Source organism: Ammospiza caudacuta, chromosome 17 (genome assembly GCF_027887145.1).
Source record: "Ammospiza caudacuta isolate bAmmCau1 chromosome 17, bAmmCau1.pri, whole genome shotgun sequence".
In the NCBI taxonomy this organism is placed as follows: Eukaryota; Metazoa; Chordata; class Aves; order Passeriformes; family Passerellidae; genus Ammospiza; species Ammospiza caudacuta.
This window is the reverse complement of record NC_080609.1, coordinates 17,027,951-17,045,056: the sequence shown is the minus strand read 5'-3', so window position 1 is coordinate 17,045,056 and position 17,106 is coordinate 17,027,951. Positions and strand designations below refer to the sequence as shown.

Below are 17,106 nucleotides of genomic sequence, written 5' to 3'. Positions count from 1 at the left end.
CCGGGGCCTTTGGCGGTGCCTGTGGGGCTGAGCATAGTGGGGCAGGAGCTCACCTGTCCCTGGCTGGCTATGGGCCCCAGGAACTTTCCCAGGAAGCCATCACAGCCCTCAGGGCCTGGCCTGGCTGAAGTACCTCTGCAGAAGTTCAAGAGGAAGCACAATCCTGTGGTTAAAGCCCATACCAGAACACGCTGTTCTGGGCACGGCGCCCAGCATGGGGCAGCTGCAGAGAGGGGGCTCCAGGATCCCTCTGCACAGCAAGAGCCCCAGCACAGGGTGCTCTGCTGAAGGATGTGGGGCAGAGCGTGCCCAGGGCCCCTCCAGCCCCTCAGCAGCACTGGAAATGGTGGGGACAGGGGCTGATGAGCACCAGCAGCAGGACAGAGGAACTGGGGACAATCTGACAGCTGAGGTGCCACCAGCACAGCTGATTCTGCCCCACACAATGGAATTCTGTTCAAAATTCACTGAATCCCGGTTCAGGGAGTACCTCCTTCACATGTCCACACTCTGCCCCAGCCCTTTCTCCCCCAGCTGGTTCTCGTTTGAAGGAAGAAGGACCAACAGCCCCCAAACACTGCTCTTTACAGAACTACCCCACCTAGGCAGAGCCTGAGCCCAGCAAGCCCCTAAACCCACCAGAGTGCCAACAGGGCACATGACAGCAAAAACATCTGTAAAGGCAGAGGAATGCAGCCCTTACAAGCTGTCCTAGACTTCTCCTGTCTCCTGAAAGGACCATTTCCATCTCTGGGCACCACAAACACACAAGCACAGCCTCCTTTCCCACAGGAGAGCCTTGTAGAGTGATGGCACTTGATCCCATACCACAGCTGAGTGGGAAACAAGGCCCTGACACCCTCTCCTCCTGAATCAGTGCTCACTGTGTGCAGTGCCATCCTTGGCAAAGGCCTCCAAAGGATAAAACAGTGAAAAACCAGAGCACATTTCCTAGAACATGTGGAATGCTGAGAGCAAGAACCTGGGCATCACCTCTCACACTGTCACCACCAGGTCCCTGGCCTGGGCAGCAGGTGCCAGGCTGCTCATGACTTCAGCCCCAGCTGGCTGCCAGCCCGGGCCAACAGCAGCAAAGGAACAGCCCAAAACCCTCCCCAGCAGCACTGGGGCTGGGGAAGGCTGGGAGAGGCATGGCCGGTGAGCTTCACCCTCCCTACAGCAAGGTGAAGGGAACAGAGCGTTCTCTGCAGGACAGGGACAGCTCACCGTTCCAGTCACAGCTGGCTCCTGGAGGTGTCTGACATCTCATAAAAGTGGGCAGTGTCCCCAGTGCCTGGCTCCAGCTCCGTCCCAGCCCGGCTCTCCCCAGCTGGACCCAGAGCAGCCCGAGCCCAGCTGAGCAAAGGGGATTGCAGCTGCAGCAGCAGTGCAGGTGCTCGAGACTCAGCTGCCAGCCCAGGCCCTGTACTCTGCCCCGTGTCTCCCAGGAAAGCACACCAAGGCTAGACCAGCTGCTTCACAAAAATCTGTAAAACAAATGGTAATAAATTCTACAAGGAAGCACCACTTCCCTTGAATTCCTTATAAACTTCATGGCTTTCAGATGAATAGTAAAATTGCACCAGGAACAACCTACAAAGCTGGTTTTCTTCTCAGGGCAGAGTTTTATCAAGCCTCAACTGTCATATGAAGAGACCCTTCCTGACCCTGTATTTATGACAGCCGTGAGCAGTGGCCGCTGCCTAGAGGCAGTTCCCTCTGTGCTGCATCTACCCCATCACCTCAGATACAGTAGATTAAATTCTCTGAAAAAGCTGCCACAAAGCACGAACTCTACAGCACCTGGCAGAACATTTCCAGCACTCCTCAACCTACCCAGGGTCATCCAGAGGTTTTGGGAAATGTGGCCGCAGGACATCTTTCCTTATTTCTAAAGATGGAAGAATGGAACAAGCTTTTCCTAGACAAAGACATTTATTAAAAGTTAGTCTGAAATAAATTCCCCTAGTCCCCACAGATCTCTTCACTGTCCTTGCAGAAATGAAAACCAATGTGAGGAGATGAGTCCTTGAGCAGGGGCCAGAGGCAGCGAGGGCACAGCTAAGCCTCCAGGCCCCTCCTGGCAGTGATGCCAGAGGCAGGGAGGGCACAGGTGGCACTCCAGGCCCCTCATGGCTGCAATGCCAGCACAGGGAGGGCACAGCTAAGCCTCCAGGCCCCTCATGGCTGCGATGCCAGCGGCCATCCGGCGGGGCAGGCTCTTGGCAGCCTGGCGAAACTCCTCTGGCTTGGCCTTCAGCAGGGTCACAATGTTCTGCAGCGCCCGTGAGGGCTGCAGGCCCAGGGCATCCATCACGTTTATGAGATAATCTGCAAAATTAAGGAAAAATTAGTATTAAACCTGCAACAGATGCTGTGAAATGAAAGCTATCCTTGTTGGTGACAGAGGGAATCCTGTCACGGAGAGCTCCCACCCTCAAGCACCACCCAGGCAGGAGCCCTGCATGGTGACGAGAGCTGTGCCCAGGAGCTCACCAATGTCCGTGGCCAGCTGCTTGGTGGAGTGAGGTGTGAGCTGTGGGATCTGCAGGATGGCCTCGCAGTAGGTCTGCATGGTGGCCCTGGCGATGGAGCCCAGCCAGTAGTCAGCCACGTTGTCCAGCTCGGGCAGCTCCTCCCCTGCACACACAGTCCTGTTACCAGCACTGCTGAGCCGCCCTGGGCTGCTACAGCATGTTATCCTGGCTGGTTAATAACATCTCAACAGCTAATTAACGACTGGTTAATAACATCTGAACAGCTAATTAATAACTGTTCATAACATCGGAACTGCTCCTTCCACAGGACATCCAGGTAGTCAGTTTATCAGCTGGTTCTGAACTAATCTAAGCAGTCATGTACTCCCCCTGTGCTGTACACCACTGGCATGAGCTCCAGACCCAAAACACTCCCTGGGTTACCCTCCAGGTAAGGCACTTCCAAAGGGCTGATGGGTGACCAGCTGGGACAGGGCACTGCCTGGCACTCCTACAGGATCCTCTTCCAGGAGCAGTTTGCAAACATGGCAGTGACAAGGATTCTCAAGAGGTTTTTTCCAGCCCTGAAGGCAGTCTGTGTTCCATTAGCGTTTTGAAAATTATCGAGGCATTACAACATGGAAATGCTTCAAGGTGACATAATAGTAATGCAAAAGCCTGAACTAAAGAGTGTATTTGCGGAAGGTTCCAAGAAGACTGTAAATACCAAGCTCTATGCCTTCTTTACTGTCTGTGGAAATAATAACACCATAAAGAGACTAAATCCAGCACACCAGGTACACTGCCAACCTGCAGGGAAAGGCATTAGGTGGCCACTGCTGTTACCTGCAGCAGGATTAGTGACACAGCAGGCAGGGCCAGTCCCCTGGAGCAGGAACAGGAGCCAAAACCCAACAGAACTCTTCAGACCCCAAACCTCCATTTTAATGAACAAACTCACACAGACCAAGCCAAAGCTTCCAGTTTGAATGAAACAAAAACAAGTTTTACTCATGATTTAGAGGCTCTTCCTGGGTTTTACCAAAGGACTCTTGGAAGAAACAGTGTGAAAGGGTGTCCAATGGTTTTGTCACTGTATCACATCCCACCCGCCTGATGCCAGGATGGGAAAGCTTTCCCCAGACACCCAAGCCTTTGGTCTCACCATACCTTGCTCTGGGGGATATGGCAGCTTTCCAGCATGCAATGCCAGTTCCAAAGCAGAATCCTCTTGAGTGACAAATGGCTCAAGGTGCAGAGGAAGAGACATAATGTATTGCCCAATCTAGAATAAAAACACCAAAAGCTGAGTCACTGAACAAATGCAAGGCAAGTCCTTTACACAGAAAAGGTCAGCTGCAGTAAATACACCTGAAAGCAGAGAGCTGAGCCTGACAGCCACTCACTCACCTACAAATTGGCTCTCGTGCATCATTACACTTGGTACAAGAAACAGTTTTTCACAAGGTCAGAGAAGCAGCCACTGAAACACTCATGGTAAGAAAGACCTGTACAGAGAACTGCTACTCCAAGCAAATCTTTGCTCTCTGGAGTGTTCCCAGCCATTTGTTTTCTAGAGCAGAAAGACAGCTGAGTTCTCTTACATTGCTGATGTATTCCAGAGGGGTCAGGCTGAAGTTTGGCAGGTCATCTGTCAGGGTCTCACCAAGGCCACCAGAACTCCAGCCCTGTAAGGCAGAAAGGGCAGGATGAATCAATGACCTCCCAGAGCACGAAGCCTGTCAGCATTTTAGAAAGGGGTGACCCAACAACATGAACTGTGACTACCCAAGGCATTCTAGGGAGCAGAACACAGGTGGTGGGAAAAACTTCACCACATTATCCCTCAGGCCCAAAACACCCACTCTTTTTCTGCCCAGCTCCCTGTGGGAAACATGCTCACATGGGTCAGAAAAGCAACACCTCAAACAAACAGCGGAGCCTTCAAACACCTGTGCTGCAAAGGCTGTGGGTGAGGGAAGGAAAAATGTTCCACTGCCTGCAGCACTGGGGAGAACCGTTCTGAGCAGGAGACAGCCAAGCAACACTGACCCAAGGGATCCCCACCAATGCTGACCCAAGGGATCCCCGCAAACACTGACCCAAGGGATCCCCACAAACACTGACCCAAGGGATCCCCACAAACACTGACCCAAGGGATCCCCACAAACACTGACCCAAGGGATCCCCACAAACACTGACCCAAGGGATCCCCGCAAACACTGACCCAAGGGATCCCCACAAACACTGACCCAAGGGATCCCCACAAACACTGACCCAAGGGATCCCCGCAAACACTGACCCAAGGGATCCCCGCCAATGCTGACCCAAGGGATCCCCGCAAACACTGACCCAAGGGATCCCCACAAACACTGACCCAAGGGATCCCCACAAACACTGACCCAAGGGATCCCCACAAACACTGACCCAAGGGATCCCCACAAACACTGACCCAAGGGATCCCCGCAAACACTGACCCAAGGGATCCCCACAAACACTGACCCAAGGGATCCCCACAAACACTGACCCAAGGGATCCCCACAAACACTGACCCAAGGGATCCCCACAAACACTGACCCAAGGGATCCCCGCAAACACTGACCCAAGGGATCCCCACAAACACTGACCCAAGGGATCCCTGACCCAAGGGATCCCCCCCAGCCCCACTGACCCAAGGGACCCCCATGCAATCCCCCCTGCTGGCCCAGCCCGTGCCCACCTCCATGCTGGGCAGCAGCAGCAGCTGCTGTTTGATGCGCAGGAACACCGAGTCGAAGGCCAGCTGGTGCGACAGCTGGTTCAGGCGCGCCAGCGCCGCCCGCGACGGCGACAGCAGCGCCAGGTTACTGGTGCCCTTCTCCTGCCACACACAGAGAAACTGTCACACACAGCAGCCTGCCGTGCCACACAGGGCCTGTGCTGACACACAGGGCTTTTAGCAGGCCATGCCTGCGCAGCAGAGCTTTCTCTGTGATGGCACAGCCCCTTTCTTTTGGAATGACCCTATTCCAAGCAGTTATTCAGGACGGAAACTGCCACTGCTCCCTGAACTGCAGGACAAGCAATCAGCACCACATTCCAGCCTCCCCAGGCTCTGGCACATGCTGGACACTGAGAAACTTGCAGAGAAGGTGGCAAAACTGCCTTTTACTCAAAGGACACAACTGATACCCTGCATGGAATTAAGTTCTACCTGAAGAGGACCCGTAGAACTGGACAGTTCAGTCAAGCTTTGAAGTCAGACACATGACACTGAAGGTGGAACCACAAAAATTGCAGGGAAACCAAGTGCAGAAGAAATCAAAACATTTTGAGGAAATAAAACTCATAACCTTGAATTCACTACTGCATGTGACCAATGGTGGCAAACATAACTTAGATCCATGAGAAGATAACTAAAGCCATTCTACCCTGCTCACAGATCCATGCATGAATGATACTGCAGAATTCTGTTTCAGACTGGACAGGGCAGCAGAGCCTAAGTGGCAGAGAAAGCCTCAGAATGTGGTGTGTGGGCTCCAGAATTTGAGATGGCTCCAACACAACCTTCCCAATGCTCAGTGTGACAAAATCTCCCTCACCTGAGCTGATAAGGGCTTGTTCACAAAACAGAGCCAGGATCTGGGGAGATGGAATGAGTCCAGACTCCCTGGGTTTGGACATTTCATCTCTCTGTGTATCAGTGTCTCTGCAGAACACAGCCCAAGGAAAGGCTGCAGCCCAGCATGAAAAGTCACTAGAATGGAGGGGGAATCCAGGTGTCATCTACCCACTATGGGCCCAAGAGCACACTGTAATAGAGGCAATCTCCAGGCACCAGGGCTACCTTCAGAGTGTAAAGTGTTTCCAGAAGGCTGGCATACTCAGATGGATTATCCTTCGAGAGATAATTGTATTCCTGCCAGGGATTTTTTATGGAGCTCTTCCTTTCTGCAGAACTGGTGTCCTGCAAGCCAGAGAAACTGCAAGGGCTGTAGGAGTCTGAGAGATACTTCCCAGCAGTTGACAAAATCCTGAAAACAAGTACACAAAAGTCACCAGCAGAATCCTCTGGACTCAGCAGTCCCGTCCTCATGCTGGCCCAGGGACCAGCACCACCCTCGAGTGACCTCAAGGGAGAGCATTCACTGACAGAGCCCTGCAGCCAGCCCTCTCATCCTCTGTGCAGCTCACCAGCTGAGAAGTGCTGGGAGAACAGGGGGGTTTGTGCTCTGGGAGGGCAGACGGGCCCCACTGAGCACTGCAGGCTGGGCTCTTCTCCAGTCACACCGAGCACTTGAAGGAACCACAGCCAGGGCACTGCACTGCTTACAACAGGGAGTAGCAGGATCCACGTGCTGCCTGTGCCTACCCTGCTCGGGTTACAGGGAACCCAGCGGGTAAGGCACACCCACACATCTCAGCACGTGATTCACGCCCCATGTCACAAGGATCCTGCCAATTTGATCTGGTGGAAAATTCCTCCCTGACCCCATCTGGCAGCCCACTGGAAATGGATTCTTGGGACTGCCTCAGGAGCACGGCTGGGCACAACAGTCTATGCCCCATCTCTGACATGTCAAAGCATGGGGAAGGGGAATCAGTGGTGCCTTTCCCTCCATGGTCTATGCAACCAAAACACCTTGGAGTTTGTTTTCTTTCAACTTGGTTTCTACATTGGCAGCTCTGAATTAAGGTCACCAGTGCCCACCTGTTGGCCAGCTGCTGCTCAAAGTCTCCACACTGATGAAGGAGTTCACCACAAATGGAAATTATCCTGGGAAAGAACAAGACAAAAACACACTGTGAGATCTGAGGCCAGATCTGCCAGACCCCCCTCAGAGAACCCATCTCAGACCCATGTCAAGTAATTATGAAAAGCCATAACCAAACCACAGCCCACACATCAGTCAAGAGTCAATTGGTGGCTAACTCTGCATCCATTTGATAACACTGATTTTTTTTTGCCCAATGGCCTCATCCATATGCTACTTCTTGTCATCGTGGGAAGGCCAGCTCAGTGTCACTGGGAAAAATCCTAAGAGCTGCTAACATTACAAGTGACATGAGATCAGCCTTGCTCCAGGCAGGGTGGGGAGCCCCACAGCCCTGCCCGTGCCAGGAGCAACCTGAAACCCAGGAGTGACACTGGTGCTCGCAGCAGCACAGCGAGCTCAGCCCCGTGTTCTGCACTGAGAACTTGTGTAAACTGACCCCGAGTGGTTCCCTTTCAGCTTTGATACAAAAATCAGCTCAGAGCCAGACAAACAAACCCAAAGCCTGTACCGGACAGAGTTTTGGAAGGCAGTCCAGTCCTCCTGGAACGGGGCATCTGCCAGGACATCATCCAGTTTACATTTCTTTCGTATGGACTGCAGTGTGTTTGTGAAGTCAGATGTGTACCTGCAGAGAGAAAAGGAGCAGAGAGAAGCACCAGCATAAGAGAACAGGCTGGAGAGCAGCACGAAGGCATGTCCTGTGATCTGTCCAGTCAGTCCTCTGCAAGGCCCAGAAAGAACCAGAAACACTAAAAGGACTGCAGAAGAGACACTCTGGCTCCACTCCAAACAGGTGGATGTGAAGGACTGATCAGCCACAGCCCACTCCAGCCCAGACCAGAAGACAAGGAGCACAAAAGATGCAGTGTGGCTGCCTCAGTCTGCTGCCTGTGGATTACCAGGAGCTCTCCCTGCCCATGAGAAGGAAGGACTAAGATATTTTAGTTACCACTACATTGGCCATCTCCTAGGAAAGACCAGGAAAACTTAATACAGCTCCTGCTATTCCAACATCACTTGGCTCTTACTCCAGGAACATGGTGACAACAATCTCACGAATTTGTTTTCTCAGCTACTCCCCAGATGAGAACACGGATAAAGAGAAGAACATTTTGTTTTCCACCCACCCCCATTTTCTTTTTAATAATGCCCATAAGCTGGAGGCAGGTACATTGCTCTCTAATTGCCTATAAAGAAGGTGAGATCAGAGACTTGTGCTTTCCTCTTTCCCCTTCCCAAAGGGCAGCAATACCTGATTCATACGTTGTGAGCAGCTCTTTCAGCACCGTGAAGGAATAAGGAGTAAATCAGTATCGGAATAGGAAAGTGATACTTTAAGACAAGAACTAAGAGTGAATCTCACTCTGGGGTATCTCAGACATACAGGCAGATCCTGAATGTGAGGTCACTTGTCCCAGTAACTGTGTATTCACACAATCAGTAGGGTAGGAGAAGACCTCCAAGATGATCAAGTTCAACCTCCAGACTTATTTCCCCACTGAGATCTACTTTCATCAGCCTAATTTGCCTTATTTTGTTTTGGGAAACGTTTTCTCCTTCAAAAGTATTTATTAAAAATGAAAACGCTCCCCAACCAGAATTGGAAACAGCTGGCAAGCCTTTGATTTAGCCATAAAAATCTTCCATTTTTCCTCTAGAAAACAGCCCGTGCTGGAATGAAGCAGCAAGGGGGATATTGATGACTCATGGCACAGTCAGAGACACTTTCTGCTCTCAGGCATTTTCCATAAACTAGCAAGGCCTTGGATGAATGGAGCAGTAGCTAAAGGCAGCTTACTTGGAGAAGAGGGCCTTGAGGGCCTTGAGCAGCCCACACACGCCCAGGCCGTCCGTGAGCTTGACGCAGCTGTCGATGGCCCCGGCCGCCAGCGCGAACAGCTTGCTGACCGAGTGGTTCAGCTCCTGCACACAATCAATCACCTCCCAGTGCTCCTAGATAACAACAGGAACAACAACGCTGAGCCTGCCTCTCCTTCCAGGCAAGAGAAACACACCTTGTGTAACACAGTGCTCTCTGGTACCCTCCCTTCCTGTGAAACTCCAGAGGCAGAGCCACGCTGCTGCTCCCACCCTCCTGCCCATGGACTGCAACAACAGCCAGGCTGCCAAACCCTGAGCGCCCCAGGGAAAAACAGCTCTGCCAACAGCAGAATCTTCTGCACATGAAAGGAAATATAGCCAAAAGGGAGAGGGGCAAAGAGAGCAGTCACTGTGACAAAGACCCCAGTGTTTAGGGGAAGCTTCAGCCTCTCCCAGCACAGCTGAGCAAAGACTGGTACATTACCAAGGGCACTGCACTGATCTGGATGAGGAGATTCTCTTCTTCCAGGTCTCCATACTCGAGCTGATAAGGCTTGTAGGGAGCATACACCACTTCCACGAGCTCCATCACTTTCACCAGGTTCTGCTCCTCTACAAAGAATCACATGTTTAGTCTACAAAGAGATGAATATGTTACTAAAAGCCTCATTTCAAGCTGCTAAAGCATGCTGCCTGCACAGGTTTGGAATGCTGCCCAACAGCTTCAATCTCAACTACACAGATTGGGTTTTTTATTTTTTAGAAACAAGATTATTATCTCTACCTGCTTCCTAAAATCAAGATGTTCTACCTCAACAAGTGTCTCCAGAAAATTAGCACTCACTGACCCAAAACAGCCTGGGTGACAAAAATCTATCAAACATTCCAACCTACAGCAGAAGAATTGAAACCATCTGAGAAGTGAAACACATTACTCCCACGGCGTCAAACAGGGGCAATCCTCATTTATCAGAAAGACTAGTTCACACTTGAAATAATTGACACTAATTCAATTCATTCAGCACTACTGTGCCAGTGTTCATCACCCAGAGCTGAACGAGAAGCACAGACTCAGCCTCTCAGTGCCGTGCCTGAGCAGGGAGCTGCCAGCCCAAACACAAAGCAGGGCTGAATGATTATTGCCCAAATCAGAACTGGACACCAGCTGTTCTCACACAGCTCTGCCAAACTCCAACCTGCAGCAGACCTAATTTGCTTTGAATCCTGGCTATCAGAAAAGGCTGTCACACCCTGAGGACAGGAAAGCAATGGAGCAGGCTGCCCAAAGCCAGCACTGCCTCTGTGCTGGGACACTTTGGAGACCAGACTCAACAGCACCCCAAGCACAGCCTGACCTCACAGCAGGTCCTGCCTGGAGCAGGAGACTGGACCAGATCATCTCCCAAGGTCCCTTCCAAACTGAATTATCCTGTGAATCACAGCTGAGCCCTCCCCTCACACACACACGCAGGAACTGGTTTGAGTCTCCTCAGCTGAGTCACCTGGCCTTTCCATTCTTGAGATATTTATTTTCTCAAATGTCTTACCCCACACTAAAAGGGATGGAAATAGAGGCCTTGGGTGTTTTTTTAAACACACTCAGACAACAGTTCAACAGTAGTCTTCCTATTCCATCATCTTCTACAATCTGGCATTATTTTTCCAAGTCCTTTTTACTAATTTCTACAATGAACCACAAATTAAATAAGAAAATGACTGATGTGTATGCAACCAGCCTGACAACAGACACAGTCACACTCCCTGACATTGCCCAGCAATCATAATTTACAGGATCAAGAAAGAATCTGGGTTTAAACAGCTCAAGACAATGTTATGAGGAACCAAACACAGGAAGCACAGCATCAGAAATGCTCCATTAGCCTTAATTTTGGATTTTCCCACAGCCAGCCTTTGAAGCAGCCCCACCAAATTCATAAGGGTCTATAAATAGCCAACAGCTCCAGTCAGGTGTAAGCTTGTGCAAACAGCACCTCACTGCAGTGTGGTTTGCAGGCATCACTCAGCAATCATGACCAAAAAGACAAATGTCCCAGGGAGGGGAAACCACAGGGCAGATTTGGAAACACACACTGAAGATGCTGCTGGGAAAAAACACTGGGCATTGTCACCTGATTAAACCCTAAGCCAGCAGCAACAGAAAAACTACAAAAACAAATACAAGCATCCAATGGATGCAGCCTTCAAGCAGGCTTTCTCTTGTTTAGTGAGATGTGATAACTCCAGGAAACTCCTCAACTTTTCTGCTTTGTCATCTCTCACAATGGGTCTCGCTGCCTCCCTGGAGACATTTCCTTGTCTGGGAGACAGAACAGTAAATCGTGTAAAAGGAGAAGTGCTAAATGCTATTTACCCTGCAGAGCCAGCTCAGGACAGGGCAGCTTCAGGAAACTCAGTGTTGTGTCAACAGCTCAGGTGTAAGATACACACACACAGCCACAAAGGCGCAAGTGCCGTGGAACTGGGCACCGCTCAGAAGAGATAATCCCCCCCTCCACCTGAAACTAAACAAAATCCCACAATGGGACTTCACAAAGGGACAGCACAGAATGGCAGAACGCAGAGGCAGAGCCTTACTGAGGTTTGGCAGCATGGCGACCTCCAGCCCCTTGGCAAAGTGGACGGTGGCATCGTGGAGCTCCAGCAGCTGGGCCAGCTTGGTGTCCTGGCCCGTCCTCTCCATGGCAGTGCTGAGACACACGGGGATGGAAGGCACCAGGGCTCCCAGGGTCTGAATCAACAGCACCGTCACCACTTCATGCGGGTTCTTGAAAACCTGTGGCAGCAGAACAGCTACTGGCAAAGCACATCACCTGAGAGGACACACAGCAGAGAGAGCAGCTTCCACACCTGGAACACCCCACAAGGGGTGAGGAACCCAGAGGTGTCAGCTCAGGCTGCAAGAGCCACGCTGACCAACACACAGACAGCCTGACTGCAAGTCCAGGGCAGTACATGGAGTACAGCCACCAAGAAACTAGAAAACAAGCACAGGTCAAAAACTGAATTCAGAACACAGGCACTAGAGTGGTTCTAAAAACACCTGGCAAAAGAGGGCATTTGAAACAGAGCGCTCAAGTTTACACAGGTGTGTTGGGAAACAACATGAATCAGTAAAATATGAAGAAATAGGACTCTATCAGCCAAATTACTGGTCAGATAGGCAGAAGTCAGTAGTGGAAAGGCTAGAAAGTCTGTAATCAGCTGAGAATCAGCCACTCCACTAGCATAAAACTTTTTACAGCCTCCACTGTGACTTTTTCATCAGCTATTCTGCTCATTTGCTTTGAAAGCTGGGTTTACCATCAGAAAGGTCCCAGAGTTTTTCAGAAAGCAGAAGCAACACAGGAGATTGAGTGACAGGAGCCATGCCCCACGTGCCATTTCTCACAATACCCAGTTCAAAGAATATCTGCTAAAATGTAACCTGACATCTGACCTGTAAGTCACATCGAATCATTAGGCAGAAAAAATACATTTCAAGGAAACACTGAGCTCCTCTGCAGCGCAGGCCTTGCACTGACACTGGCTTTGTCACACGAAGATAAGAATCTCTTACCCTTCATGGATGAAAAACTCTTCATCAATATGAACTTACTTCTCGGTTTCACCAAAGGACAAAAACTTTTTTTGATCCTACATTATTCTTGGCAGGGAAAACAAGCACACAGACTCCAAGGGGTGACAGCAGAAGCCCCCAGATATCTTACACAGAGCAACATGCATCAGTCCAGCGTGACCTTGAGGGCTTCCTCCAGGCCAAGTGATAAAGCAATTCAGGCATTTCAAATGTCTTGCAACAGAACACATTTACAACACCATCAAATTAGTTTTAACTTAAGATACAGATGAAAGTGATAGAGCAGCTTTAATGTCAATAACACGGCAACCTTGCTGCTGGTGGAACAGCAGAGCTCCAATCCTGCCTGCAAGGGCTGGACCAGGAGCAGTCAGAGGGCTGCAAACCCCAGCCCGCAGCAGGTGTGCCCAGAGTGTAACTGAGGGTGAGCAGCCAGGAGCTCCCCAAGGCTGCGTGAGGATGCAGAGGGTGCCCTGCCCTGTCCCCTCCCAGCAGCAGAGCCTGGCACTGCACCTGTGCTGCCCACTGGAGCTGGCTGTGCCAGGTGCCCAGCAGGGTGTCGTACAGCTCGGTCAGCTGGCGATCCAAGCTCAGGTCACTCTGGCAAAGCTCCTGCCACACGGCCACCAGCTGCACCTGATGGGGAACAGAACATCTGATAGGAAAACTGACAGGCCACAGGTCCTGCTTTTGCCATGCCAAACCCAGCACTCCCCATGCATAGCACTTCTGCCAAAACATGAGGCTCCCCCTCGCGCCCCTCTCCCTTTTCAGCATAACATATAATTCAGCACCACAGAAGGAAAAGACTTTCAGCTTCTTAGTGATTCAAAGATTTAATTAACATTGGTATTTTACTCATAAAATGAGATTGCAACTGATACTCCCACATAATAGTTGAAATAGTTGGCAAGCCCCAGTCTTGAACTTAATCCTCAAAAGTCAGAGTCATGTGAGAAATCTGAAGCTCAGGTTATGGCTACAGAACTGTCTGGAATTCCAACTTTTAATCTTACCTGAAAAGAGTTTACAGAAGTCAGCAGCTGGCAAGTTGCAGTAATAAAGTTACTGCTGACATGGCCACATCCAGAGCAAAGCTAAGTAAAACCATGAGGCACAGAGAAATCAAGCAGAACACACACAGCCTGTGTCTGCTGCACGAAGGGACAGGGCCCGAGTGGAGAATTACCCCTGCAACACGGGGAGTAAGCAAGGCTGCTCAGAGCCAGCAAGAGAAGGCACAGAAGGAAACAGAGAGAGAACAGGTGCCATCCCCCAGCACAGCACAGCTGAGATCCGTGGGGCAGCAGCTCCCTCTGCAGTCAGAGCCCAGCAAGAATTCACCGCTATTCCTCCTCGTTAAAGCGTTACCAAAACACTTACCTTGTGACACTTGTAATAGTAAGCCAGGAGCTGGGGCATCCGATCGATTTCAGTGAAGACTTTAACAAACATTTTTGCCTGATCTAAACAAAACAAAATAACAGGCATCAGGATCAGCCTCAAAGCTGAAGGTGAGACATCAGTCTGAGCAAGAACTCCTCTTCTAGGGAGCAGGCACAATGGTCTACACAGAAACAGACAACTTCATCTTCGTTTGCTTATCTTCTCAAACAGGAGCAGAACTGCCTGAAACCCACCCTCACACAAGATCAGAAAGCAGACACAATGAATGAATTTACCTTCCTAACCAGTACATAGTGCTAACACATCCAGTATTAAAGCCAGAGCATTTCCTAGAAGGAAATAATTAGCTTATAGAAACAAGCCAGCACTTACAAACCTAAAGCATACCTGACAAAGGCCTCATCTTTGCTTTCACCTGTCCTCAAAATGACACCTGTGCCTCAGACTGACTCATGGCACAGCTGCTCCTGCACACAGCTTAGAAACACAGGTTCCTTAAAACTCTGGTTTGTACCCCACAGCCCCAGACCCCTGCAGGAGCTCGAGGTGCACAGAGATGAGTGTCAACAACCAGAACAACTACTGTTCAGAAGCACTGACAGCAGCACAGGGAAAGAACAGCACAAAGAACTGCCCAAAAAGACCAAATTTCTAAGGACAATTTGCAAAGCTGCTTTTACAAAGTAGTAGGAAGTCAGAACACTTCCGAACAAACTTGCTCCCTGATTACACGAATAACAGCATGCTAACAGAAAGCCAAGGCCCTTCTGCTTATTTGAGCAGTACATCCACGTGGCCCATAAAATCATCTTGTTTCCTGCAGTGGCCACTGGTACATCAAACCACAGGAAAATCAAAGCACACTGGCCTGCAGGCAGCTGCAGAGCCCAAAACATTCCAGGGCATCTGCTCCACCAGGAGAAGCTCAGGAGCCAGTGCCAGGAGGATTCAGGACACCAACTCTCCACCCAAACTGTCTTAAAGAGGTTTTAAAGACCATAAACTCAGCGCTGACAGTAAATGCCACCAGGAGCTACCGACCTACAGACTGGGAGTTGAAAGCAGCAACAATCTGGGGGCTGGCCATGGCCTCCAGGCGGTTCTTCAGCGCCTCCAGGTGCACGCACTTCTCTGAGTAATCCGGCGTGTCCACCAGCATGGCCAGGCTGCTCTGCATGCTCGTCAGCTTGGCTGAGATCAGGGACACGTCCTGCCAGCAGGAAAGGCAGCCCGTTAGCCAGGGCAACCTCAGACAGCATCAGCACCAGGGACGTGTTTCAGAGCCGCCTCAAAAACCGGCTTTTAAACGCAGCTCCCTGAAAAGCTGCAGGCACAAATACCAAATAATTCAGTGTTTACCTGTGTTTTGAGAGTCTCCTCAATATCTGCACTTAGTGTGCTCCATTTGTCTGCTTCCTGAAGTGACTCGGCAGCCAGCTGCATCCTGGACTTCACCCGGTCAATCTCTACCAGGACCTGAGGAAAAAACAACACCGTTTTATTTTGTTTTGTTACACCCTGAAACAAAAAATTGCTCTCACGGGTGCTTGGGAGTAATCTTCTGCTTAAATTTTAAAAACAAAAAGGTGGGAAAAGATTATATTACTACAAGAAGATGAAATGGTTTGAAGGAGCTAGAGAGACGTAAAATCATCTTTCAAAGTCAACTAACAGGTTAGTTTGAATTCTGGTCTTGTTCTTTTAGTATCCACTTGGCCTGAAAATGCTCTGCACCCCAGGCAGAAACCAGAGCCCCCAGCCAGGAACCAGCAGCTCTGAACAAACACCTCAGCAGCTGTTCCTCAGGACATGGAGCCTGCACAGCTGTGTCACACTCACCTTTCCACTACTGATGTTAAAAGAAGTGCTTTTGCCTATCTTAAGTTCACAAGGTTATTTCACATGAACAGCTCTGTAACTTTTAGAATTTCACAAGCTACAGATAAACGCTAAGAACTGACCTGCATGGACTGAGCTGTGTCTTCTTCAAACTTCTTTATATCCTCTTTAACGAGGATCATCTGCTCCTTCAGGAACGTTGCCTCCTGTTTCAAGACTTCCACTTCCCGGAGGACTCTGGGCATGTTCTGGAGAGCCTGGTGGCTTGTTTCTGCAGGAACACAGGGCAGCCAGTGAGGAGGGTGGCAGCCCTTGCAGGAACAGGTAAGCTTTCAATAACCTTATCTAATCTTTAGCACTTGAAAAAACCCAATGCTAAAAAACAGAGCAAAGCACCAAACAACAACTCTTCAGCTGAATCTTTAAATATGTACTTTATCATGGGATCGTTTAGGTTTAAAAAAGCCCTCTGAGACCACCAAGTCCGACTGTTCCCCATAGTCCACTCCCGTTCTCCTTGCACTGCCAAGGCCACCGCTAACTCATGTCCCCAAGTGCCACATGCACACGGCTTTTTAACCTTCCAGGGACTCCAACACTGCCCTGGGCAGCCCTTTTGGAGAAGACATTTACGCTGTTATCCCATCTGTTATCCCACCTAACGCAGCGCTGGCAGCAGCTGCCGCTTCCCAGCATTTAACGCAGATGTGTTGGAGCGCAGCTGCGAGAGCCGAGACGGGCGCTTGGATCCCCGGTCCGGCCAGGCCGGGCTCGCCCCCGCGGGCTGGGGCGGCCGGCACAGCTCTGCCCGTGTGCCCCGGGCGGATGCCGCGGTGGGGACGCGCAGGAGCCGAACGGGGCCCGCCGAGCCCGGCCCGCACCTTCCACGGCGTTGTTGACCTCCTGGATGAAGAGCTGCAGCTTCATCACCAGCGTGGCGGCGTGCGCGTCCACCTTGCCCGGGGCCTCCTGCTGCACGGCGCGGAACGCCGCGTTCACCCAGCCCTTCACCTCGAACTCGTCCGACAGGAATCGCGAGAAGTCCATGGCGGGGCACCGGGGCACAGCGGGGATAGCCGGGGGGACAGCGGGGGGACAGCCCCGGCGGCTGCGGCCCGGCCCCGCCGCGCACCCGGAAACGCGGGGCGGGCCGGGGCTGGGAACGGGGCGGGCTGGGGCGGTCCCGGGGCCCTGAACGGGGCGGTCC

General features: G+C 51.0%; 1 protein-coding gene across 2 annotated transcripts; it reads right to left on the bottom strand.

Annotated features, from left to right (window-relative positions):
• Nucleotides 1-1,927: 1,927 nt before the first annotated feature.
• On the bottom strand, nt 1,928-17,027 carry COG7 (component of oligomeric golgi complex 7). Of its 2 annotated transcripts, XM_058815975.1 has the most exons (17): nt 16,781-17,027; nt 16,022-16,170; nt 15,420-15,536; nt 15,102-15,270; nt 14,037-14,119; nt 13,167-13,289; nt 11,651-11,849; nt 9,540-9,667; nt 9,033-9,187; nt 7,743-7,859; nt 7,168-7,233; nt 6,304-6,490; nt 5,197-5,337; nt 4,082-4,165; nt 3,648-3,762; nt 2,497-2,640; nt 1,928-2,331 (listed from the first exon to the last, which is right to left on the bottom strand). In XM_058815975.1, exons 1-17 carry the CDS (start codon nt 16,944-16,946, stop codon nt 2,165-2,167), a joined length of 2,310 nt encoding a protein of 769 aa, XP_058671958.1. In that variant the 5' UTR covers nt 16,947-17,027; the 3' UTR covers nt 1,928-2,164. The 2 variants fall into 2 exon arrangements, with proteins under 2 accessions (XP_058671958.1, XP_058671959.1); XM_058815976.1 differs by lacking the exon at nt 5,197-5,337.
• Between the last annotated feature and the right edge of the window lie 79 nt (nt 17,028-17,106).

What these genes read in the sequence shown, in the direction of transcription:
- COG7 (XM_058815975.1), bottom strand. Translation starts at nt 16,946, where the DNA reads ATGGACTTCTCGCGATTCCTGTCGGACGAGTTCGAGGTGAAGGGCTGG. An exon ending in TTTCAACTCCCAGTCTGTAG is followed by an intron (nt 14,120 to 15,101) that starts GTCGGTAGCTCC and finishes TGTTTTGTTTAG; the next exon opens with ATCAGGCAAAAATGTTTGTT. An exon ending in AAACACTTTACACTCTGAAG is followed by an intron (nt 5,338 to 6,303) that starts GTAGCCCTGGTG and finishes TGTGTGTGGCAG; the next exon opens with GAGAAGGGCACCAGTAACCT.